Source organism: Lycorma delicatula, chromosome 1 (assembly GCF_047948215.1).
Source record: "Lycorma delicatula isolate Av1 chromosome 1, ASM4794821v1, whole genome shotgun sequence".
Lineage (NCBI taxonomy): Eukaryota > Metazoa > Arthropoda > Insecta > Hemiptera > Fulgoridae > Lycorma > Lycorma delicatula.
Genome location: NC_134455.1, coordinates 140947752 through 140975594, shown reverse-complemented (window position 1 = coordinate 140975594; position 27843 = coordinate 140947752). Strand labels below are relative to the sequence as shown.

The following is a 27843-nucleotide window of genomic DNA, read 5'->3' as shown; positions in this document are numbered from 1 at the left end:
GTCTGATTATACTAACAATGGTTGGGCGATTTGTTCCAGCACCCGGCTTGTTTTTTAGAATGGTTTTTTGTTTTTAATTTATGTTTTTTATTATTTTCTGAAAGTTCTTACGAAGCTTACTTTTTTAAGACGAATTGTCAAAAATTTTAAGTTTTAATAAGTTTTCTTTATTTCGGAATAATTTTTTGAAAGTACGTATTGCACTTGCACTAATCATTTCAGGTTAAGACCCAGTATATTATTACAACTTAGGTGGCGAAAATGGTTTTACCTTTAGCATCAAGATTTGCAGTTCTCAGTGTAGATGATGATGATGAAGGTGTGAAAAAGAGTTCTAAAAATCAAAACAAAAAGAAATCTGATAACAAGCCAGTTACAAACCAACAATCGAAGCAGCAGAAACCAGACCTCAAAAAGAAAACTAAAAAAGTTGAAAATCAGGTAGGTTTGTGGTGATTTATTGTAGGTTTATTATTCCTTGAGATTTAAAAATTTTGTTGCTCTAAAGCTTTAAGTTAGTGAACCCTTTTTTTGCATCCACTGCACATTTTCTTATCAGATTTATTACATAAAAAGATTCTTGTAGACTAATATTTACTTGTTCCGATTATCATTCTTCTCGCATATAGAATTTTAATAAACTATCGTTATCATGTTTGTATATTTTTATAATAATAAAAAAATAAACAATAAAAAATCAATTTGTAATTTTAACATTAAGTTTAGGATTTATTGATTTGTAACCATATCTGCTGTCATATGTAAACTGTTAAGTAGAATCTGTGCTATTAATATTGTGATTTTTATATGCTAATGTAAGAAGAAAAAATAAAAGAAGAATTATTAAAGTTTATTGGTAGCATAGGAATAAAGATTAAGGTTTGGGGGATGAGTTCTGTAGTGTCAGATAGTGAATACTGTTAATATATTTGAATTTTCAGCAGAATTATAAAGGGGAATTACTTGATGGTCAAATATTTTCATATTTATATATGGCTTATGTTAATATGAAAAAGTGAAGATTAAATTTAAGTGTTGGAAATGCAAAATAAACCATAAACTAACTTAATAATCAGACTGTGCGTCAGCCATTGAAGATTGATTGTGCTCTTCTTAAGATGTTTATTTGTCATAAACGTAAGTCATAATAGCATAGAATATTATCTTTATCTGTAGTGAATAAGATTTTTTAAATATAAATTTCAAGTGACCTATTAGATGTGTTAATATCTGCCATATCTTGACCTCTGTACACAAAACTAACCCTATCTGTAACTCTAACCTTAACCCTAACATCTCTTTAGAACAGATTACTGTTTGAACAGGTTGTCATAATTCCCAAACTGATAGCTCATTGACTAGAGCACTGATAACGCAGTGTGGATTTTGACTTTGCAGGATTCATCTTGTATCCATACTTGCTTTCCGGCATTTAGGTTTTATATTTTCCTGATACTAAACATATCTACTATGGTATATTAAAGTATGAAAAAGAACTTGAAGTTGATGAAGTAATTGCTCAGAATTACCTTCTGTAATTTTGATTTTTTGTTGATTTGCTTATGATTGCAGCAAAACCAATCAAGTCAAAATCAGCAGCCAAGGACTAAGAGCAAATCATCTCAAAAGAAGAAAAAAGCAGCTGCAGACCAATGGGAGTTATGGAAGGAAAAGGATGCACAGGTGAACGAACCTTATTATTAATTCTTCACAATTTGTAATTGTGTATTTTGTGAAATGAAGGGTGTTATATTGTAAAATAGCATAATTACATGCAAAATTAATCTCAATATGCGAGCCTTGATAGAAGTTTTTTGATGTGAAATGACAATACATTAATCACTAATTAGTTAAGTTTCCTAGACAAAATGTTGTTTTTTAATGCAGTCAGTTGGTGATTATTTAGAAGAACTGCAAAGGGAATTAAATTATTAAAAGATGTATTCATGAAGTAACTGAAAAATGTTTGTAAATTAGTAAAGGTTAGTTATACTCTTGAAAGATAATGTTATATTTTTTTTTTATGTGAAAATTTAATTAAATGTAAGTTTAGGTAACAACGCAGGAGTATTTAAACTGAACTCACATTGTAAAGCATATTCAGCAAATTTAAACATGCTGTATATAAGTACATCTCATTATATAAATTTTTCATCTTACTGTATGCATTGATTAATTAAGGGACCAGATTACAGATAGGTTTACCGATACTGCAGAATTCAAACCAAGATTGAAAATGTATAGGCAAAGTTATTAGTTATTTGTTTAGACTAGATCAAACGTTACAAATGAAATACGCCATATTCAGAACTGTCTCTTCATCTTAAAAAGGGAACATCTGAATCCACTATTAACTGAGAATGTATTGTTGGTATTGTTATTAATTTTTTCCCTGCAGGATGCTAGGCAATTATAATGATTACTTGTTCATTTTTTTTAAGTATGAGGTGTGATCAAAAGAAGATCAAAATTTTGTGATTATGCTCCATCAGTGCACAAAGCTTGTTCAACATGTGGTAATGGCTAGTGGTAGATAACTTCCAGAGACGTAACACTGTTTTATGCATCACACTACCACTGTTAGTTTTCATGGAACAACAGTTGTAAATGTGAGTACCAATTTTTTGTTGGTTTTTTAACAAAATGGAAATGAAAGAGTTTGAAGAACAGCTTGTTATAATTTTGATTCAAACTCTGTAAAACCTTCACAAAAAATTTTTAAATGCTTCAGTTAGCAATTGAGGAAGACTGGACGAGCAGATAGAAGGATCCAGATGAATAACCCTGACTTGGACGAACTTCCACATGAATAAAAGATTGATAACATTAAGCCAGAATATGCTATTTCAGGAAGATTGTTGTATAATTTTCCAAGAGATTGCTAAGGAAGTGGATCATACCATAAAATTTTAATGGAAAAACTTAACATTGTTCACATCACCCAAAAATTTGTGTATGTTTGCTGAAATCTATTATCTAAAAGAAAGACAAGTTGACATCAGTCAAGACAGTGTCGGTGAGGATGAAAACTTTTTGTAAAAATATTATAACAGGGGATAGAGATATGGGTTTACAAGCACGATGTGGAAACAACATGGAATTGTCTCAGTGAATGGGAAAAGGATCTCAAAAAAAATTTCCCGCATGAGTCAGTCAAATATAAAGATGTTAGTGGCTGTTTTGTTTTTTGACTGGTAGGGCTTGGTCCATTAAGAATTTGTTTCACATGGTAAGAGAGTAAACAAGGAGTTTGAGGGTTGCTGAATGCAAAAAGTTCTCAGAACTGTTAGAAAACCAGTTGGATGTTGCACCATGATAATGTGCCAGTTCACACTTCACTTCTTATTTGCCATTACCTGACAAAACATGAAACAATCACCCTACCTTCTAGATTTGCTCCAGCAGACTTTGTCAAAAATTTAAAAATGTTGGGAGCGATGTATTACCAGCAGCAGTAGGGATCAATTTGAGGAAATAAATGTATTGTACATACAAATAAAGTTTTTGCTACATAATTTTGGCCTTTCTTTGAAACACATCTTCTATGTCATTACATACCACAGAGAAAATATTAATAGTTTCATTTACAAAACGAACCCTATCAAAATCAGTAGCCCTTTGGTATAGTGAATCTACATAAAAACAAAGATTTAGTTTTAAATTAATTAGTGCACCCAGAATACATGCAAATATAGCATAATTATATTTTTTGATATTCGTATATTTTTAGTTTAAATTTCTTTAGCAGTTTATTATTTGGAGAAAAAATGAATTTATTTTGATAAAAAATTATCAAAATAATTACTATAGAATAATAAGTAATTTATTTTCTTTAACTAAAATAAATTGTAGCTATTGAAGTATTAAGTGATATCTAAAAGATATGAAAGTTTACCAAAATATTTTATTTGGTTAACTTTATCACTAATAAATTTTTCCAGAAATTGGTGAACCTTGTTGCAGTATTTTTTCATTAGTTTGATAGTTATTAAAAAATTCACATACAAAAAACTATTTGAATTAAATTTAAAATTGTTTTATAATTGTTTGATATATTTACAAGTAATATTTTTAAATTCTGAAGAAATTTCTTTAACTAGCATTTGGGTGAATTGTACAAAGTAAACAAGTTTTTTTTTAAAATTACATTTTTAACGATTAAAGGACATTTTACCTTAAGGAGAATACAGTATACATTACTTACCAATAAAACATATAACATTGAGGATTAGAGAGGTATTTAAAAAAAAAAATACAATAAGTTTAAGTTTTGTAAATATAGTCTTTGGGCAGGTTAGAAAGCATATTTTAGACACTAATAAAGGAACTATACTTTTGCATGCCTGAGGAGGAGGAAACACACAACACACATATCTGTATCTGTACATGTGTGCACGTGTCTTTTTACAGGCAGCTGAAGTCTGCCCCTCAGGATGTGGCTTCTTATCTTTTTCTGATTGTTTTTAAACTTTACATCAGTTCAGATTTTTAAAATTTTATTTAGTTATTCATTTTTTATTTTTATTTATTTATACAAAATATAAATTTATTTCTTATACCAGTTTAAAAGTTAACAGTTTAAATAATTTGTTATATTTGCTCAATCCCACCCATTTCATCTGATTCTCAATTTCACTCTCTGATGACATAGATTCTTCATTTCTACTGTTGTCATTTAAAATTATCCTTTCAGAGGTTGCATGTCTGTATCCTTGTCTGCTTCATAATATTCATTTACCTTTGAAATGTGATCACAGCACTTTTTCCAAAATTCAGTTTTAATTCTCTAAATTTCTGCCCAATATTTTTTTTTCAGTTTATTTGTATTACTTGTTACACCGTGTGTAGAGTTTTTATTTTTGTTGAAATTAATTCCATCAGATTTATCTTATTTAGCTGTTAAGGAGGCCCTCTCTCACTCTCCCTCCCTCCCACCCGCTCACTCTCAGAGCAGTATTGTCTGTTTACTATTCATATTTTCTGTATAAAGTGGCTTTTTTTTTTGTTATGGTACAGAGCATTATCTATCACCAAAATTAAATTTCTGATCAGCTGACTTTTAATCTATTTTTTCTAGATTACTGTGTTCTTTTCATAAGATTGCCCTGTCTTCTGGCCTGATTAAAAACTAAAGAGCATTTTCCACTCTCATTCCTTACTATTAGCATGATTTATTATAAGCTGTGATCCTTTTAAAATTTTTTTTCTTTTGACTATTGGGAATAAATTTTCAGTTCACCCACTACTCTTCACATGCATTAAAGGAATGTAGGACTCATCAGAAAAATGATAGGGCGGGCTACCTTTTCTTCTCAGATTTGGTCCAAGTAGCTGACTTGTTTAAAGTGTACATAAGTTTTCATCAAAATTTTCCTGTTGACCTCAGTTTTCCTACATTTGAATCGCTCTGTGAAACCTTGTGGAGTGTTTCATGTAATTAAATTATAATTCTGGATTGTCTAGCATCAAAATTCTCTGCAGCCTTCTTAAAAGTAAGCAGTGTGTTTGATGGGTTTTATAGAAGTTCTATATTATTTTCCTTAATTCATGTTTCTGGAAATTTACATTTTTGTTTATTCTTGGACAGATTTGGCTGGCATATTGAAATGTTTTGTTTTTCCTCATAACTTTCTAAATTACTCATATGATCCTTGAATTTTTAAATGCAAATTCTGGGATTGAAAAATACTGTTTCAGTTGCCACATCCGCTTACAAACATTAACACATACCCAGAGGCAATCATATTGATCTACTGTGCTTCAACCAATTATGTTTATAAAACTTACTATAGATTTAAACCTATACAAATAAGTTTCCCACTTGAAATTTTTAGGCGGTTTTAACTAAGTTACTGGACTGGCTAAATAATTGTAACCACACTCTTGACATTTAAAGTGATTATGCAGTTTTTATTAATATAAACGAGTTTTATTCCTCTATGTAATATAAAAATAAATGAAATGACTTAAGTAAAAGTTTAAACCAGATAGAATTTGACTTTATGTGCTGGGATTTAAGTATATTCACAACAGCAAAATAAAATGTTATGTATAAAAATAATTAACTTTTGTAAGATGTTTAACAAATGTATTAATTTAAAATGTTTAGTTTCAAAGATGATACAATCTTTCTTTTTCTCAGAAGTGATCAGATCAGATCCTTATAGTGGTGATACACATTATCACAACGATTAGAATCTGTTTTTTTCCATGTATTTTACTATTATTATTTTTTGTTCTTTTTACGTGTGTGTTTTCATGTGCTATTTCAATATTTTCTCAAAATTTGTTGTATGTAAAATAATCTGAAATAAATTTTTGTATTGTTTAATATGGTTTTTATCTTAAACTGTTATGATTTATAGTTATTAGATGGAAACTATGAAAATGAATTACACCAAGCGATCTTATTGTCTCAGCTTGATTATGAAGAGAAGAAAGATGTCTATGAACAGATGCGTAAAGAACAAGAATTAGAGAAGAAAAATGCAAACATTAAAAAGAAAAAAACAAATAAGGCTCAGACTATGTCTTTGAGTGAATTCAACAGCTTACCTGAATCACTAGTAAGTAATATATACAACAGAGATTTGAGTTTTATTTAAAAATTAGCTCCCCATCGTAGCTTCGCCTGCAATATGTGGTTACTTGTGTTTCCCTGTAGTGCTCAATTCTTTTATTTTATGTTCTTTAGTCAAGTAACTGGAGGTAGGTGCAACCAGTCACACATATAATTATGGTGGCAGTGGCTGTGTTGGTTGAGCCACAGCTCTATTTACCTTCCCATCCACTAAATTTTTTTTTTACATCGGGAAGTGGGAAAATTTTCCTAAACCAAACGCCCAGCTGTCCATACATACTATGTATATGGAGTTCACTGCATACTTCAATGGGTAAAAAACCACCCTCTCATGCATTGTGAACTGATGTCAAGACACAACCTCAGCACCACGTGCGTCACAGGCACACCTCACATTCATGGAAGTATTTACTCATCACATTCACATCATATTTACGACTCAGTTTATACACTATACACGTGGATTCTTCTTAACCCTAGACTGCTATGCCGACCTCAGATGGCAGGAACGTGTCCTGCAGGAGCAGTTGGTGATGACAATACTGAGGCACATCCGCCCCGCCCCCCGCCCCTAAAGGCTGGTGCTCAGCACTGCTCTTAACCAACATTCTTGCTGTTCTCCTCACATTCTTCCTTCAGTAGCTTCTGGCTGGTGGAGCACTCTTCTAAACCACTGAGCAAACATGGTCCAACCTTGACCGGAGGTAGTATCAACTGCACGACTCCCCCCGGCGAGTTAAATAGTCACGTGGCAATTCTTTCTTTCACCTCGGACACATGAAAAAGATGTGCCCACTGTGTCAGTTTCTTCACAATACTGACATTGATCTGTATGCCTCCCAATTCTGCAGAGGTAGCCGCCATCCAGAAGTCCACCTCCCCATGTGGTCTATTATATTGACCCATGCAGCTACCTCTGGAATCAAAATATAGCTCCAATGTATTCCTCCACACTCCTGCCAATCAGTAAACATATGGCTCCTTGCCTCCTCTTTGCCTTCTGTGGTCCTGTCCCTTCCTATCATGGGGTCCAACAGTGGCATTCCTATCATCCAGGAAGACTGTCCTGTATATATGAGGAACCCTGATTGCATTTAGATGCCCTGGACCCCACGACATTGGCCATCGGCTTCATCACTGTCGAGGACGTTCCCTCTGCCTTCATGGCCACCTGCTGCACATGGAAAGCAAAGCCTTTTGACCTGCGGAGCCACAATTCCAGAACTTGGTCCCATCCTTTGGGGCAATCTCCTCCCCATCCACTTTGATAAAAAATGGGGATATATGCCGTCTCCCTGTCTTCGATACAATTTTTGTCTTCTTGGCTGTCAGTTGTAGTCCCTGCCTCTGAAGCCAGGTCTTAATTTTTCAACTGTTCCTGTTGCAATCCTCACCACCTTATGTAGCTTCTTCCCATCACCAGCGCCACCAAATCATCGGCATATGACACCAAATCCACTTCAGGCGGCCACTCATTCCGAAGGAGGTTGTTGTACACCATGTTCCACAGAATGGGGCCCAGGATTGTGTGTGTATGTGCTCCATTGTGGGAGTTAAGTGATGAATGCATCAGCACATTTGCAGTGAAGGTTAAAAATTGGCCTCCATCCCCTTCAACATCTCATTTTGCATGTAACATGATTGTAATTTTTTCCTCAGTTAGAAACGTTTCTGGAAGTCTTCTTTTGTCAAAATGTTATTACTTCTTGAAATTTGGCGTGGCCTCTTCAGCTGTCTCTTTGTCATCCCTTAAGTTTCAATTTCATCTTAAGAAACAGGAAGAAGTCTGAAGCTTTGGATTAGGTCTTGTGAGTAGGAGGATGCATGTTGACTGTATGCACTAGCTGAATGTAGGCAAGCAAATTTTCACTTGCCCACCAGGCTGGTATAGTGGTTAACTCATCGCAAATTAGCTGATTTTGAAGTCAAGAGTTCTAACATTCAAATCCTAGTAAAGGTAGTTACTTTTATATGGATTTGAATACTAGATTGTGGATACTGGTATTCTTTAGTGGTTGAGTTTCAATTAACCACACTTCTTGGGAGTGGTCAAGCTGAGACTGTACAAGACTATACATTATTGACATTCATACCTATCATCCTCATTCATCCTCTGAATTAATACCTTACAGTGGTTCCGGAGGCTAAACAGAAAGAGAGAGAGAGGCAAACTGTCACAATGCGTGATCAAAGAGTTTTATGCCACTTGTCTTTCTGGTCATTTACATTGGATGCCCTTTTCAGTGAGTTAGAAAAATGCTTGCATAAGCTATTTGTTGAGCAAACACTCTTGCCAAATTTGAAGCAGAAAATTTGATGCAAGTTCATTGCTCTTCAACTTTATTAATTTTCAATTGAATTGCAAAACAATATAAATACCTAGAAAGTTAAAAAAAAAAACAAAAGCACAGATTCACATAGTATGAGATACTACATGGCTGATTAATTAGGAAGTACAGCTTGTTCTGTAGCATCTCAAACAGCTGTAATACAAATGGTATATCCACTAAATTCAAATTTCAGTAACTTGTGGATAACACTTGGCAATTTGGTGAATATAATATTTATAGACATATTCATTTAAAAATTTAAGCCACCATATATATAACTTATTAAATCATTTTATAAATGACTAATCTTAAAAAATTTGCATACCAGATTTTATCAAATACTTTAATCAAGTTTGAGATGAGAATTTTTTAAAAAAACGTGCACAAAAAATGAAGCTTATTGAGACATATGTTTGCTGAAGGTTATTCTGCATATTTTTTTTATTTGTATGAAACGTGAATTATATAAGTATGTGTTATGAATCATAGCATTTTAAATTCTAATTTATAGGTGTAGTTTTTTTTTGTATTTTCCTTTTTTTACTAGCTGTATTGTTGTATTTAAAATAAAATTCTTTTGCAGTGACCGTCTGGAAATATATTTTTTGGTATTCATGTTACTAAAAAAAGTCTGGAAATAAATTTTGGAACATTTCAACAACTTCAAAGAGCAATCAATAAATTTAATTTATTTTTTTTATTTAGAATGCAAACCATTGTTTTATTTTTAATTAATATTAACATAGAAACTTGATGAATATTATATTCAAAGTTACTGTTCTTATTTTCATAAGTTTGGTTAAAATTTAAAACTAACTTCAGACTTTACTTCAGGACAGAAATGAAAATTTTATTTGATTTATTTCTCTATGTTAATGAAAAAAAAAAAATTATTTGTTTTGTGATGTCAACATACATATATAAATGCAAAGATTTTTTTGAACCCAAGGCAATTTTTAAAGATATATATTTGATATGCTTAATTTTCTTTTCTGTAAAGGTTAAACAGCAAGAAAGTGGGGGAGGTGATGCTGATATAAGTGTAAATGGACAACCGGAGTCAGATCCAGAATTTTTTGAAAGGATCCGACAAGATGCAAAAAAAGTATTTAGTAATGAACAAGCTGCAGAAAAGAGAAAAGCTAGAGAGGTAAGGATTTACTATTTAGTCAGTTATTACTATTTATTTTGTCGGAGTAATACTTTAAAATTTTAGAAGCCAACAGATAACTTGATTTTGTATTTCTGCCATAATCATAAAGTTGAACTAGAATTAGTGACAAGTCAGTTCTGTGAATGGTTATATTGGTAACATTTCATACCAGATATTCTTAGAATAACTGAAAAGTGATAACTGGTTTCTTATTGCTTATTGATGAATATTCCGATTGACATAACTTTTCCAACCCCTTCAAAATGCAGATGCTAATCAGTCCCTTACCAGTAACACACACTTCATCGCCATGTTTACTGCAGTGTTTGTCTTCATATTAAGTATTAGTATTATTAAGAAAGTAACTTTGATTGGATTGGTGTTATCTTAGATACTTTCTATTTGTTGCAAACATAAGAAACGTGAGATGTTAGCTATCTGTCTGAATGTTTTCTCATTATTTATGTTTATGTATTCTTTCAGTTCCTTGATTTTAAACAAGTTAACTCAAGTTCCTTGATTGCATTGTTATCTGTAAGTTGTCGCGTTGTAGTATCTTTGATTACATGTGAGTTATTACATTATAAAATGAATAGGAAAATCAATGTTGCCGTCGACTCTGAAATACATGGAGTCATACATTTTTTTAAACCATCAGAATGTTAAGCCAGCTGAAATTCATACGCGGTTGGTTGCTGTGTATGGTGATAATGTAAAGAATGAAAAAAAATCCAAAAAATGGTGTGAAAGGTTTTGAAATAATAGAATTAATGTACATGATGAAGAACATTCAGGAATCACTGAGTACTTGTTGAAAGGCGTCGATGATGAAATCTGAAAAGATCGTCGCTCAACAATTTCCAACCTGACCCTTCTTTTTCCTAATGTTTCAAGAACTGTCATTGATCGCATTGTTAATGACCATTTAGGCTTCAGAAAGGTTTGTGCATGTTAGGTGCCACATATCGGAACGTCACAAAAAATCCGAATGGGATCTGCTTTGGAATTTTTTATGTGCTAGACAGAAAAAGGTGATGAGTTCCTTAATTTAGTTGTTACCAGCAATGAAACATTGATTTTGTATTACACGCCAGAGAGAAAACTGCAGTCAAATGAATGGCATCATCCTCAATCACCAACCAGACCAACAAAGGACAAGCCACAGCTAGTAGGACACAAACTAATGGCCACAGTCTGTTGGGATTGGTTTGGTATATGGCTGATTGATTTCATGCCATATGGAACGACTATAAATGCAGAAGCCTACTGCAAAATTACGTAAGTTATGGCATGCCATTCAAAATCAGTGATGTGTGGCAGTTGACTGACAGCATCATCCTCCTCCCCTGGATCGGATCGACTGGTTGGTATTTCGTCACCCAGGGGAATGGCTGTTTTACTCTAACGAGCATTCCCACCTACCGGCTTAATATCCGGCATAGTAGGTCGGCCCGCCGGTCAGTTCTTTTGAGTGATCTTTATTTGCGTTTTCGACATCACGCCATACCTCGGCTAGCCGCAGCGTGTGTCATGTCTTTTCTCTTAATGTCACGTACATATTATCCCCTGGAGTCCCCAGCAGATCATTGATGTCGACACATCTAAGCATGCCGACTCTCACCGCTGGGGCTATCCATCCTTCCCTATTCTAATTTTTAAAAACCCAGTTGCCTTTCGTCCGCGTCCTTTGTTGTTAGGACTTTTCTAATAAAGTCGGCTACTTTTCTCCATTTTCCTTCACTTTGCAACATTTCAGCAGTTATTTCTTCAGTCCTCATATCTTCAATACCTGAATCTAGCCTATATTGTGCCCATTTGTTAGAAACAGTAAACGTGTGGTCAGCATCATCATCATCATGGCCACAGTACATACAGGCTGGTTCTAGTCTTTTCCCAATCTTATGCAGGTTGGGAAGACTAGAACCGGCCTGTATGACATTCTCATCCTGCTGCATGAAGTGCACACCTACATGTTGTGGGTCCGATAGGTGATTTACTGAGAGCATTTGGATGGGAAATTTATGATCACCTACCATATTGTCTGGACTTAGCCTTTGGATTACCATTTGTTTGGAAAATTGAAAGAATCTGAGTAGTGAGCAATTTTTGGGAGACGATGAACTTAAAAATGCTGTTAATCAGTGGTTAAGTGGACTGTTGGCAGAAGAATACAATGAGGGTATATTAAAGCTGATGTATCGCTACGATAAATGTCTGAAGTCATGTGGCAATTATATAGAGAAGTATAAGGTATCTAGTTTAAGAGAAATAAAAAAAATATTTTGAAGTTTTCAGAATAAATGTTTTCACATTGAAACGATCTTTACTATAGAGATAATCTCTCGTATAACTGTACTGTTAATTATTTATAGCATTTAATGTTTTCCACTTGTAATAAGTTTTCTATAGGTGTTAGTAACTAAGAGCAGATACATTCGTCTAAAGTGCATATTCTAAAATTCTAGTTCTTGTTTAGTAACTAAGAGCAGATACATTCGTCTAAAGTGCATATTCTAAAATTCTAGTTCTTGTTTCATTTCTTTGATCCAGCTCTCTCAAGTGCAAGTGTGCATGTGTGTTGTGTATACATGTGCACACATAAATTTATAATGGCATTTTATAATACTCCATTATTTACACTATTATTATTAGTTGAGTTACAATTAATCCCTGAATTTCATATACTAAAGATAATGAGCACAGGTACAAATGACGCGCAACAGCCAGACATTTCATCATACATTTTCATTACAAGCAGATTAACTATAGCCTAAGTAGGATGTTACTTCTGATCAAGTTTTATTGTTACATGTTAAGTTACACTTTCTAATCGCTGATCTATTTACATACCACAAAAGAATTAGGCTTGAAACTTCTTTTACAAGCCAGGTTTTCTAGTGTTTTATGACTTGGTACAATTTTTATAAGGTGAGAAACACAGATTGGGCTGTGTTCAGACTCCGTGCATGTTATTAAAAATCTATTTAAGAAGGACTTTAAAATTTAAAGGTCTATCAGTTCGCACAGCTCCTTTTGGATGCATTTGGCTCCTGTTGGCTACACAATGTATCATTTATGAAATCATAAAAGGCATTTATATACACTTATATATAATCTTGTATTATTCATTCAAATATTAAAGAATCATATCTAATTACGAAGTGATAAATGTCTATATTTATTTATTATTTGAACCAGCAGTAAATATATAGAGTAATTACCTTAACCAAGGTGGATATTATCTTGACATATTTTTTGGTCCTCGAACGCAAGATATATATGTAAGGAAAGTTACTTCCTTAATATGATTGAATTCACTGCACAAGTTTGATGGGTTGGTAGACACCGGATGGTGTAGGAGATAAAAAGTAAGAAATTAATAAATATACGGCTTGATAGACTAATTGAATTAGACTAACAAAAATTGTGAATTATTCATCATTTAATCTACCAGAACTGCAGATAAAATTTTCAATTTGAAGAAACATCATTCAAGAATCTTCATATTCAACAATCTACTGCATAAAGGGACTTGCAGCATCTAGATCTACTTAACTTACATAACATTTTTCTTAGTTTATTTTATTATATTTAATTTACATTGTTTCATCATTTATGTAATATCATTGATTCATTTCACATTTAATTTACTTTAACATTTCATATTATTAATTTATTTAATACCATTATATAATCTGAACAATTAATAAGACAGAGGGTCAATAAGAAGACAAAGAGTCAGGCCTCTATAAGAAGAATATGCAACTTTACTGATAAGTATGATTCCTCAAAAGATAGAATTGCCTTACAAATTAAGTTAAGGAATCTTCTTGATTTACAAGACATATAACATCATTCAATCAAAAATCGAAATGGAATTTGATGATGATGATTTATTTTTGGATCGTGAACAAGTTGAATAAGACATTAATAAATGATACTAATAATAATCAAAAATTGGATTATAACACTTTAAGATTAAGGAATGAGAAATTGTCAAATCAAAGGTATCCCAACTTTAATAACTATGGAATTTCTGCACACAAGAAGACAACTTATAGAAAACATTGATGTGTAGTCACTTCATGCAAGTGAATGTAGGAAACAGTGTCAAAGTAAATTGTTACAATAATTTGGCTAAAACTTTTACGAAATGCTTACTTTTAAATCATAACACAATATTAAAGAAAATATGTCATAAAAATAATAAATTTATTCAAAATTTTACTTTAAGCAATATTCATTCTGTAATTCAATCATTACTTATATTAATGTAAGGAATTTTTAAACTTATCCATTGATGATCATAAAGCCTTTTTGGAAAATATTAATTGCTGCTGTAATTGTCTGCGTTAAGGCAGTCCATTAATCAATGTTATTCAAAAAATCAATGTAAGATTTGTGTTCACACAGCTTCTTTTGGATTCACTCACCTTCGTACAGTTCACACAGCTCCTTTTAGATGCACTCGGTACCTGATGATTCAGTGGCTTCGTACTCACTATATAAGCTGGCTCCGCACTACATTCAGGCAGTCTTCTTCCATCAGCCTTCATCGACTCAATGGTTCAAACTTACAAAATATATATGTATTCTTAACAATGTGTCATTTATGAAATCATTAAAAGGCATTTTTATACACTATGTATAAATGTATATAAATGCCTTTGTATATAAATCTTGTATTATTCATTCAAATATTAAAGGATCATATCTAATTACAAAGTGATAAATGTCTATATTTATTTATTATTTGAACCAATGGTAATTACTCTAACCAAGGTGGTTATTAGCTCGACTAATACCACCTACTTTGCAAAAATGTCTACTTTGCAAAAGAAAAAAAAAACTTAAAATCTCTCGGTTGCAGATTACTATGTAAATTTGTTTATTATGCAGGTGAAAATCTGTTTTCTCTTTTTACTATTGTCTCAAAGCTTTCCAAAATAATGCAGTATGCAACAAATAATTTATAAAAAGAATGTAAATTAAAATTGTTTTGTGACAATAAAATGAGGAAAAAACAAAAATAATTTCTTGAACAGCAAGTTACCTATAAGACATTTTGAACCTGCTAATTTAAAATGTAACTCCTTTAATAAACAAGAATATATTGTACTAGACTGATGTAGAATGTAGAAGTCTATCCACATGCATCCCTCCTACGTTAACCAGATTACATCAAGAATAAGCTCAAATCTTGGTCCTGATATGCGCAGTATGGAGGATCAAGTAGTTCCAGATCTTATGGAACCGATAATGGGGAAGTAAGAAAATTAGGAATAAGGGGAAAAGTTGGTAAGAAAGGATTATATATTGATATAGAGAATATCGGGGTATAAGCCAGCCTCCCTGCACAGGTTCTGTAAACAGTTTTTACTTAAGTGTTAAAATATAAGATACTAATATTCATCCACTAATATTCATCAGAATTATGATTTGTTATAATCTCTATTAGCATGTCTCATTAAATGTTAATTTATTTGTATTTATGTTAATTGTGATTATTTTATTTTAAAAATGTTAAGCTTTTCTACTATTTTGCAGCCATTTGTTAATGATGCAATTGTTATTGCTCAATTTGAGGACCAAATAGAGAGGAGAGATAAAGAAATAGGAGAATTAAAGGAAGAAATAACTAGACTGAAGGAAGAATTACATAATGTTAAAACTCGAAATAAAACGCTATGCCAAATTTTAGGCCAGGGTGAAAGTAAGTCAGTAGATTTAAAAGTAACAATTTCTTTTTTTGTTTTTTGATTAACTTAAAAAGTATCTATCTATAATTGAATCATTGCTTATGCTGTTAAGATTATGTAGTTAGAAACAAATTATATAATGTCAGGTTTGGATCCTATACTGGCTGCTATAACTGTATGTAGTTTATCCATATGCAATAAAAATGTAGTTTATCCATTGCAAAAAATAATAAATCCAAATTTATACCATGCTATTCATGGTTTCACCAATTGTAGATACACATGGTTCTCAAAAGTTTGTAATTTTACACAGATTTTTTACTGATGAAATAGTTTCTGTTTGTAATGTTATAGTAAATGTATTTTATACTTACTTTTATACTTCATAGAAAACCCATAAATTTGCACGTAATAATAGAACAGCTCTATCTCTTTACATTTTATCCTTTTAATAGTGCAGTACTTCACTATTTCAATCATCAGCGCGTAATTATAAAAATTACATTTTAATACTGCTTTATATTTTCAACTTAGGTCCACCCAGCATTAGTTCAGGTAAAAGAGAATAATGTTAAAGGGAATAGAACCAATGTAATTAGCAAACTGTACAGGAATTCAAAATTGAAATGTCAGTTTTTTTCTACATCCTTTTTGACACATATGATTTTATTCAATTAGAACTGAAAACTGATAAACTGCTACAAACACACAGACATCCTTGCCCTCACTTGTGCCTTCCCTTTTACAGATAAAACTTATTCACAATAACTGGCCAGGTAAGGAGTATTCACAGTAATTAATAAAAAGATAACTGAAATTGGTTACTATAATAATTTTATAAAAATGCAAGTATCATAAAGAGATTTTTTTTGTCAGTCATTTGACTGGTTTGCTGCAGCTCTCCAAGATTCACTATCCAGTGCTAGTTGTTTCATTTCAGTATACCCCCTGTATCCTACATCCCTAACAATTTGTTTTACATATTCCAAACGTTGCCTGCCTGCACAATTTTTTCCTTCTACCTGTCCCTTCAATATTAAAGCGACTATTCCAGGATGCCTTAATATGTGGCCTATAAGTCTGTCTCTTCTTTTAATTATATTTTTCCAAATGCTTCTTTCATCATCAGTCTGCCACAACATCTCTTCGTCACTTTTTCCACCCATCTGATTTTTAACATTCTCCTGCAGCACCACATTTCAGAAGCTTCTAATCTTTTCTTTTCGAGTTCTCCAATTGTCCAAGCTTCACTTCCATATAAAGCTACGCTCCAAACATATATTTTCAAAAATCTTTTCCTGATGTTTAAATTAATTTTTGATGTAAACAAATTATATTTCTGAGTGAAGGCTTGTTTCTCCTGTGCTATTCGATATTTTATATCGCTCCTGCTTCATTCGTCTTTAGTAATTCTACTTCCCAAATAACAAAATTCTTTTAGCTCCATAATCTTTTCTCTTCCTATTTTTACATGCAGTGGTCCATTTTCATTATTTCTACTACATTTCATTACTTAGATTTTGTTCTTGTTTATTTTCATGCGGTAGGACTTCATCCATGCCATTCATTGTTTCTTCTAAATTTTTTTAAAAATTGTTCTTTAACATCATTTACTGCCAGTTCTATGTAAAAATTAAAAAGTAATGGAGAACATCCTTGTCAGACTCACTTTTTTATTACGGATTCTTTCTTATGTTCTTCAATTATTACTGTTGCACTGTGGTTCCTGTAGATGTTAGCAATTGTTCTTCTATCTCTGTGTTTGAACCCTAATTTTTTTAAAATTCTGAACATTTTATTCTAGTCTACGTTATCGAATGCCTTTTCTATGTCTATAAATTCCAAGTATGTTGATTTAGTTTTATTTAATCTTCCTTCTACTATTAATCTGAGGCCTAAAATTGCTTCCTTTGTCCCTATACTTTTCCTGAAACCAAATTGGTCTTCTTCTAACACTTCTTCCACTCTCCTCTCAATTCTTCTGTATAGAATTGTAGTTAAGATTTTTGATGCATGACTAGTTAAACTAATTGTTCTGTATTCTTTACATTTATCTGCTCCTGCTTTCTTTGGTATCATGACAAACATCTTTTTGAAGTCTGATGGAACTTTTCCTTTTTTGTAAATATTACACACCAGTTTGTATTATCTATCTATCGCTTCCTCACCTGCACTGCACAGTAATTCTGCAGGTATTCCATCTATTCCAGAAGCCTTTCTGCCATTCAAATCTTTAAATGCTCTCTTAAATTCAGATCTCAGTATTGTTTCTCCCCTTTCATCATCTTTGACTTCCTCTTCTTACTCTATAACACCATTTTCTAATGGTGTTCTTCCTGTTTATAGTATTTCTTAATTGTTCCTTTTACTTTCTTCATCACTAGCATTCTTATATTTTCTACATTCATCCATCAGCTGCAATATATCCTCTGAAATTCAAGGCTTTCTACCAGTTCTCTTTATTCCGCCTAAGTTTGCTTCTGCTGATTTAAGAATTTCCTTTTTAACATTCTCCCATTCTTCATCTACATTTTCTACCTTATCTTTATTACTCAGATCTCTTGCAATGTCCTCCTCAAAAATCTTCTTAACCTCCTCTTCCTCAAGCGTCTCTAAATTCCACTGATTTATCTGACACCATTTCTTCAGGATTTTAAACTACATTTCATTATCACTAAATTAGGGTCACTATCAATGTCTGTTCCAGGGTAAGCTTTACAGTCAATGAGTTGATTTCTAAATCTTTGCTTAACCATGATATAATCTATCCTGATACCTTATAGTATCACTTGGCTTTTTCCATGTGTGTATTCTTCTATTATGAATTTTAAACTGGGTATTGGCAATTACTAAATTATACTTTATGCAAAGCTCTCTTAAGTCGTCCCCTCTTTCATTCCTTTTGTCCAGCTCGTATTCACCCACTATATTTCCTTCCTTGCCTTTTCCAATATATTCCAATCTCCAACTATTATTAAATTTTCATCCCCTTTTATGTGTTTAATTCCTTCGTCGTCAATTTCTTCATATACACACTCTACCTCATTCATCATCATCATGGGTGCTTGTAGGCATATAGACGTTAACACTCTTTATCGGTTTAGGTTTTGATTTTATCTTAATTGCAATGATTTTATCGCTATGCATTTTGAATTACTCTACCCTCTTCCCTATCTTTTTGTTCATTACGAAAACTACTCCTGCCTGTCCATTATTTGAAGTTGAGCATAAAGAGATAAAACCATTCAAATATCTTATATTGATTTGTACTGCATAGGTGTCAAAAATGAAAGTATTTAAAAAAATAAAATTTTGTACAGGAATAATTAATTTTATGATATAAAAAAAATAAATATGGTAACTTTGAATACAGATAAAAATATTCTTGGGTTTTTACACAATTGATTTAAATTTGTAAAAGTTTGAAGATTTGGCTGCCAAAAATCAGAAGATTTATATTTGCACTAAAAAATCTTTATTTATTCTTTTTGCAACGAAGAATGTTATGTGACATTCTGTCGTGCTGAACAGGATATTCCCATACTTGAGATAAGTTGTAAAATTATCCATTCTAAAGCACATGCTCATGTTATTATCATTTATGTTATGTGTAACATGCTCATGTTATATGTCATTTATTGACTAAATCTTATCAGAAGTTACATAGATCACAGTAGGTAGAGAGTTAGGTATAAGAGATATGATAAACACAATAACAAGAATTGTTTAATTCTGTCCACAATCTTTTCAACAGAGTTTATTTTTGTGCCACACAATGGTAGCTGTCTATAATGTATATCAATATTTTTAGACATATTAAAGTTTAGTTTAAATTTGGCAGCCAAGTAATTAGGTGATATTTTATTATGAGTAATAATTTTTTTTTTTAAATGATGAAACAAAGGATTAGCATTTTGCATTAATAAAGTGCAGTGAAGTGGAGAAGATAAGAAAAGGCTTTTGCTGTTAATGTGAAATCAACATAACTTGAAGGTTTATTAGTTGTATGAACTGTTTCAAGAAGGTTGTGAAAATGATCAAGATGATAAAGGAGTTATGAAAATTGACAAAATAATGGTGGAAATCTCTTACTCATGAATTAATTTTGCCCAAAATTTTGGATATGAAATGAATAGCAGCAAAATTTGTCCCAAAACTTTGAATATTTAACAAAAAACATTACAAAAATGTTGCAGAAGAATTGTTGGTTGACAGCGCTAATGACTAATTATTCAAATGTGCCATAGTAGGTGATGAAATGTGAAAGTACAGTTTTGATATTGAAACAAAGATCTATCATCCCAACAGAAGCTTCCTGAAGAACCAAGGGTGTAAAAAGCAAACAAAGTTTATCAAATATTAAGGTTCTCTCTCTCTCTCTCTCCTTACTGGTTTTTTTTTATTATAAAGGTATTCATTATCAATTTTTCCCACAAGGTTATATGGTCAACAAACATTATTATTTAGCAGTTTACACCATTTATGTAAGACAGTCTGGAAAAATACAGCCACAAATGTAGAAACAATTATTGGATTTTGAAACTCCAGCTCACACTTCACCATTTACCTAAAGATAACACCATAATAATGCTGCCATCTCTTTCTCTAGACATGGCACCCTGCGACTTTTTCTTGATCCCATTGTTTAAGAGAATATTAGATATTAAAGAACAACAATTTGCAACAACAGATGAAAACAAGAAAAAAAATCACAAAGCGAACTTAAGGCTATATATAAAATAAAGCTTTCCATAAATGTTGAGGATTGGAAGAAATTCTGGCATAAGTGCGACTCATATCTGAAGAGGACAATATTAAGAATATAAATATCTAAATTAATTAATATCTGAATATTAATATAAGGGGGTCCACTTCCGCAGAAGAGTCAATACTTTTTCTAAAGAGGATTATTTGAAGAGGACAATATAAATATAGAAAAATAAATTTATTTATTCTGATAAAAATTACAGTTTTCTGTATAAACAAGAACACATGTCATTAGTATAAAAAGTTAATCCTGATATACCTCTCACAAGTTACTTTGTAAAAATGTGGTTTAATCTCCTATGTTGCTTTAAATTAATTTGGCAGTTTGTATAGAAGCTTTATAATACCCAATGTAAATGGAAATTAATCCATACAGTAAAAAAGTTTCTGAAAAAAGGTATGTTTAACCTATTCTCTTTTGTAATCAATATATGATTTATAAAAATTGGTAAATTACTTATACTTTTTTGTTGCTGAATTTTGATAAAAATTTGATAAAAACCCATGCATGATCTGTTGAGCTTGTCAGAATATCTCAGATAATATAGCTTCCAGAACAGGTGTTACTTTTTGCCGAGCACCTTAACATTAACCTTATAATTTGTATTTAAGAAGCAAGTAATATGATATATTTCTTCTAAAAAGGGTTAACAATTTTCTAAAAATCCATAGAGAACAGTTGTAAAAACAAACTTTTATTTATCCAGACTCAGCACTCTATAATTTCTTATTTTTTCTACAATCCTCATTAACTTACTGATGTTAAAAAATAAACATTCTTCTCATATTTTCGGGCAACTGGGACCTTTTCTCTAACTTTGCCCTTTAACTGTAACCTATAACTACTATTAGTACCAATTGTCTGAAGAGAAGGATTGAATATAATTATATATATTGTAGGTTTAACGCTTTTTAATTTCTTGGCATCACAGCTCTAGAGCTATGCTGCAAGAAGGAAAATATGATAATCAGTAGAAAATAGGGTGTAGATTTTTTTGCATTTCTCAACATTTCATGACTCAAGGGCTGCCCTTTAACTGTAACCTATAACTACTATTAGTACCAATTGTCTGAAGAGAGGGATTGAATATAATTATATATATTGTAGGTTTAATGCTTTTTAATTTCTTGGCATCACAGCTGTACAGCTATGCTGCAAGAAGGAAAATATGATAATCAGTCGAAAATAGGGTGTAGATTTTTTTGCATTTCTCAACATTTCATGACTCAAGGTTGCCAAAAAAAGTGGGGGAAGGTAATGTTCTCTTAGGTATGCATATATGTATGTTGGGATTTGAAAGTTCAATGATTTGATAATAAATTTTGATGAGCTTTTGTTCAGTGTTGAGTGGGGTAGATAGCGATCTACCCCACCCAAAAATTTTGCTAACATAACTCCACTTTATATTAAGCTTAATGCATGCTTACCTTGCCCTGGAAAAATTTGCTCCAAAACCCTTTCTTAAAAAATAGAAAAAAATATATCTTTTTATTTACTGCATATTTTTTAACCAAATTTTTTTGTCTTTCTATGCATTTTAGTCGTGTAAAGGAACTAATAAAAATACTTTGGGAGCAATATTGTGGTTTAAAAATATTGATATTAAGATTTATTTTGGTTTATTTCCATGTAATTTTTCCACTCTGCAAGAATAAATAACCAATGTCATGAGTGTATTACAACTTTATTGTAGCTTTTTAAAACTGCATTTTACTCAAAAGCATTTAGTATTGTGCTTATTAGTGATTTGAAAAAGTGAATGTATTTTTTGTAGTCATATACAAAGTGATACATTACTGAGTCTGTATTGGTTGTTTAATACTGACTATTAAATATTGCAGCTATGACAAAATTCAGTTCTTTATTTTTTTGAAAATTTGGCTTTATGGTATTTTCATTATTATAAAATTAAATCAGTTATTCATCAGCAGTATTGCTTATGCATACGAATGAATGTAATATCACTCTTACGTGGTTTTTTGTCCTTGGAGTGTATAAATTTATTTTTTTATATTTTATTATGAATACCTCTCTTACAGTGTGGAGTAGAAACTATCAGACAATTTAAAACTTGAAAATGAATACTTTTAATTGCTCACAAAAAACTAGGTAGATCATTGTAAAGAACAAGGACAAGTATTTAGTTTTCAACTCGCATTGTAAAGATAACATTACCACGCAATTGATCATCATTAGTTGTAAGGCACATCTCTGCACATCATCCATGACTTTCACTGGAATCTCTGCACAGATGAAATCTTTCAATTCCTTAAAAATCTTTCACTTAAGTATTTGAGGTTGGTTGGCATAAATCTTCTCTATCAAATGCCCCATAGGAAAAATCACATGCTTTTAAATCAGGAAAGCGGGAGGCCAGGCAATGTCTCCAAAATGAGAGATGACATGTTTGGAAAGATTTCGTTGATAGCTGCCATGGAAGTTTGTGCTGTGTGGGCAGTAGTGCTGTCCTGTTGTAATCGCACCTGATGTGTGTCAATACAACAGTGACAAAGTTTGTTCACAACAGCACCAAAAATTGATCTGATGTGGCCATAACAGACTGACCATTAGCATTTTTGAAAACGTATGGCCCAATCACTCCAAATGCACTAACATCATTTAAACTGTAACTTTTTCACTCTGCATTGGCTTCTCAAGCAACTTGTATGGGTTTTTCGTGGCCTAATATCTGAACTGCTTGTTAACGTATCAGTTTAGATGAAACGTATCACTTTCATCTGTCATTAGCAGATGATCCAGCAATTTTGACGTTTCTTTGATTTGGGCAACAACTACGTGCAAAAATCTCTCCAATGATTCAAATTGCTCGAATGGAGTTTTTGTACAACTTGTATTTTATAGAGATGGAACATTAAATCATCATGTAAAATACGTTCAACAGTAGTCCAACAGTTGTACGAGTTAAGTGTAAGGTGGTTGATTGGCGATGATTGGAATGCTGTGGACTACTCTGAAATGCTTCTGCCTCTGTGCATCTTTCAGGATTCGCACAGTTTAAAGGCAATCAAGTGGCTTCTTGTTGATAATGGATGCATTAGATCTGAATTGTCTGACCCAATTCAATATTGTTTGGCATGTGGGAACTTTTCCATTGCTTCCAATGTCAAAATATTCATGTTACAGTAGTGAAACCGTTAAGTTTGCAGAATGCTTAGACAGAAATAGCTTGATGCTCTTCCAACCAATGATGCATCATAATTGAAAGTTTTACACTGCTTTAATCAGCTATATGTTTCCCCTACCACCTTATAGAAATCGATGGCAAGTCTTTTAAATCTACTCCACCCATTATATATTAAACACTATTTTATTGTAATTTTATTTCTCACATTTAACATCAAATTTTGCACTTTCACTATTTGAGTAATGTTTTTTTCGGGTTCAGGAACAGTGTGTGTATGCCTGATGTTTGTCATTCATATTTTGTGCTTTGCAATATTCTGAAGAATAGCATAACCATGAATAGTAAGTTACAGCTGTACTACCACATTTATTGAGCACATGCCACACATGCTAATTAGTGATGATAATTTCAAATAGCACATATCATTATTTTACTATCCATTCATTACTAACTATTGTCAGATTTTTTCATTGATTCAAAATTTATGCGAGTGGGTTTATACATGCGCGCACGTGCACACACACACATACACATACACAATTATGCACATTTATAGATAAAATTAATCATGATGCCACCCAAAAAATTATTCTGAAAAACTTAAAGAAATAATTAATGAAGTACTTTTAATTCTGTAAATATATTTTACTGTTATGTTTGTTATTGATTTTACTGTAAGCAGTGAAAAATGAAACAGAAGATGATAGCTTTGGTGTATTTTCAAAACTGTTAAAACCATTGCACAAATACTATTATACCCTAACTACTACTATCACCCTGTGTTCTGACAAGGTGACAGACTAGTCAGTACAAAATGTGGGAACAGTTATTTATGGTATTTTAATTAAGATTGATGAATCAAGGTTTCAAACTATATGTATCTAAAATGTAATCATTTGGGATTCAGCAAATACATTTAAAACATTTGAATAGATGTTGAAAAATTTTAAACTATTTTCTTTTACAAGTTTTAATCAACCAAAATAAGGGCATGGGAATCAAGGATGTATAAAAATGGTATTTTTTTAGGTTCTCCCCAAAAAAATCCTTCTCAAAACAAAGCATTTGAAAGGATGTTTAAAAGAAATCAGACAAAACTGAACAGGCTAAATTTTCCTTAACAGTTTATGAAAATTTGTCTATCCATCAAAATGACCACATAAAATGTATGTATAATGAATTTTATGTTGAAATACTAAGTTTTACGGATAATATGTTAATAATTTCTTAAAAAGAATAAAATCATACAGGATTGTACTTAAGCTGATTGTACTTAAGAAGTCATTCTAGAATTTCTTCAGTTAAGAATATATTGTGGTTTGAATAATAATTTAATACAATGTTTAATATTATTAAATTATAATTAACATTTAATTATAAATATTAATCTTGTTTTTTCCACTTAAGGTTTTAATTAAACTGTTAGTGTAATTAAAATCAACAAATTTGTGGTTTTTTATTCTTCAAAATGAACATGTTCAGTTTTTGTGCTCATTGCAGTACATGTGTATTTTTTGAGATATAATGTTATGGTTGTGATAACTATAAAGGGAATCATTTTTCACGTGGATAGTACTGATTAAAGATTCTAGGACATTGTATTTTTTGTTAATAGTGATCTTTTTGTCACTTATTTTCAATTACAATAACCATACATATTTTAATCAATTTTTAATTCTTCAATCTAGTGAAAGATAAAGCTGAAGTGTTAGTTCAAATGGAAAGTACACAGAAAGTAAAAGATGAACTATCAAATGAAGTTGAAAGACTGCATGCTCTTCTTGAACAAGAAAGATCTAAAGTTCGTTCTCTCACTGCTGAAAAAACTAAGGGCAAGGTAATATGTTACTTTAATAATGTGCTCAGTCTGTGTAAATGTATAATTAGAAATTGTCTACAACCATCTATAAACATTTATGTCTGTATTCATTAAGTATAATCTCTTTTTAAAAACACATTAGCTAATAACTACATTGATACAACATTATAGGCTTATTGATTTGTTCAACATTGATGGTTTTTATTACCAGTTTGTCATTGAACATTGTGTTTGAGCCATTTGTCATCACTGGTTTTTTAGCTTATGTCTGTAAATGTGTTTTTTTATAGTAATGGAAACAATAAGTTTTGCTTTACGTTACTGGGATTTTTTCCTTTATATTTTAGTACCTTTTATTTAATTAAAATTGTTTTCTACTGTGTAGAGATAATTTTTTCTATTAAAATCAGTAACGATTTCTGGTATTTTTTAATACATTAGGAAAATTGTTGAAAAGTAATGAAACAAGATGTAAATAGTATTTTCATGTTTTGAGTTGGTAATACTATAATAAATCTATTATATGCCTTGCTAGATATGACATATAATAAGGTATTGATTGCTTGCAGCATATATACTGTGCCATGAAGCAAAGCCCGTTCCATTCCTCGGTAGGAATGTGCCTTAATTGTTTATACTTCAGTTGGTTGCTTCTACATGGGACAGTGGTGTTTTATAAAAGCCTAGCTTATTCACAAGTGGGGGTTAATATTTTGATGTAGAGCAGTTTGTTATTGCTTTTGAATTATTATTTTTAGTCAAAATAAAATTAGTGATTATTGATGTACTAAATTAGTGATTAATGATGTCAGTCATTAATCACTAATTAATGACAGTCATTTCTTGTCAGTCATTCTTTAAAATATCCACCAAAAAATACTGCTGCCTAAATGCAGGTTTTGTGATTTAAGGAATTAGATATTAGGATATAGTATTCTATCTAGAGATGTATTGAGGAATGGTTTGTATGAAATTGATTACTTTTATCTCTGTGCAAGTTGGTATTTGTCTCTCTTTATCCTTGCTCCCTTTCTTTATGGTTATGTTCTTTGACACCCACTTTTCCCATGGCTAGATACTACATAGAAAGTGAAAACATAGCTAGCTGTACAACCATTTTTTTGACAGCAAGAGTTAATTTCCACCTGTTTGTGTAAATTTTTTAAAATTTATTTTCCTGAAAATTTTTGTATTAAAATTGCATGTATGCAGCACGTAACAATAAGTGATTGTTCCTACCTAGTTGAATTTACTTGAACCTCCTTCATACTATAAGGTAGCCTAATTGTTGTTGCAACATTCATGTTAGCAGTGTTTAAGTTCTTTACTTTATCAACCATCAGTCTGAAGTAATCATCAGCATGGTAATATTTGCTTTATCATCTAGGGATGTTTGGTATTTGTATTCAGATTTCTATTGAGATCAACTAAATTAGGTATAGCTGTAATTGTAATTTTTATACATGTGTTATTTTCTGATTGTATTTTTTCAATATATTGATTTATTTTTCTCCTTTTTCAGAACAAAAAACGGACTGCAAGTGAAAACCAATAAGTGCCAATCAATGTAAAATATGATGTATCTTAAGTGATGAACATTTTCATTTGTAAATGAATAACATCCAAACAGACTTAGTTTTTATTTCTTTTGGATTTTGAGAAAGTATAAAATTCCACTTGTGAGTGAAAGAGTAAATTTATGCATTTGTACTGAAGAAAACCCACAAAAAATATTTATTTCTCTTCAGAATTAATTTTATCAACATCTATTACTTTTTATAATTTGTTGATATTGTGCAATTTAAATTAATATTTTATTGTATTATTATAGCTATATTATTTTTATTCTTATATTTTAATTAACAACTTGCATTTAAGTTCCTTTGAATTGAATACACAAATATAATAACAAAATAAAATATAGGAGATTTCTACATTGTTTTACTTGGCAGATTTATTTTGCAAATTGTCAAGTATAGTTGTAATTCTAAAATTTATTTCAAAGTGTATCCAACTATTAAAATAATTTTTGTAAATATCCTGGTTATTTCTTTTTTAGTTTTACATTTTTATATTTGTATTAAATACTCGTATAGTAATTATTATATATATTTAGAGTAAATATTTATGTTTATAAAAGCAAAGAAAAAAACCATTACTGGAAAGGAATTTGATTTATTATCTTTTTTTATAGTCTATTTATATTAGGGCGTTGTTTATAATTTAAACTTAACCAATTTAAATTGAGTTAAAGATTTAAGTGGCATTTATCGATTTATTGTTATATTGTTTTAATTTAAACTGTTATATATTTTCAGTTCAAAATTATATTAAAGTACTGGAAGTTCA

The 27843-nt window shown here is 31.2% G+C and overlaps 1 protein-coding gene across 1 annotated transcript; it reads left to right on the top strand.

Moving 5' to 3' along the window:
• On the top strand, positions 1-27843 carry LOC142323268 (G kinase-anchoring protein 1-A-like). The gene is made up of 7 exons (XM_075362684.1): positions 1-441; positions 1573-1683; positions 6366-6566; positions 9911-10060; positions 15611-15776; positions 25364-25512; positions 27017-27843. Exons 1-7 carry the CDS (start codon positions 262-264, stop codon positions 27047-27049), a joined length of 990 nt encoding a protein of 329 aa, XP_075218799.1. The 5' UTR covers positions 1-261; the 3' UTR covers positions 27050-27843.

Coding starts and splice junctions, on each gene's coding strand:
- LOC142323268 (XM_075362684.1), top strand. CDS start 262: ATGGTTTTACCTTTAGCATCAAGATTTGCAGTTCTCAGTGTAGATGAT. Junction 1,684..6,365: donor GGAAGGAAAAGGATGCACAG/GTGAACGAACCT, acceptor TATGATTTATAG/TTATTAGATGGAAACTATGA. Junction 6,567..9,910: donor ACAGCTTACCTGAATCACTA/GTAAGTAATATA, acceptor TTTTCTGTAAAG/GTTAAACAGCAAGAAAGTGG.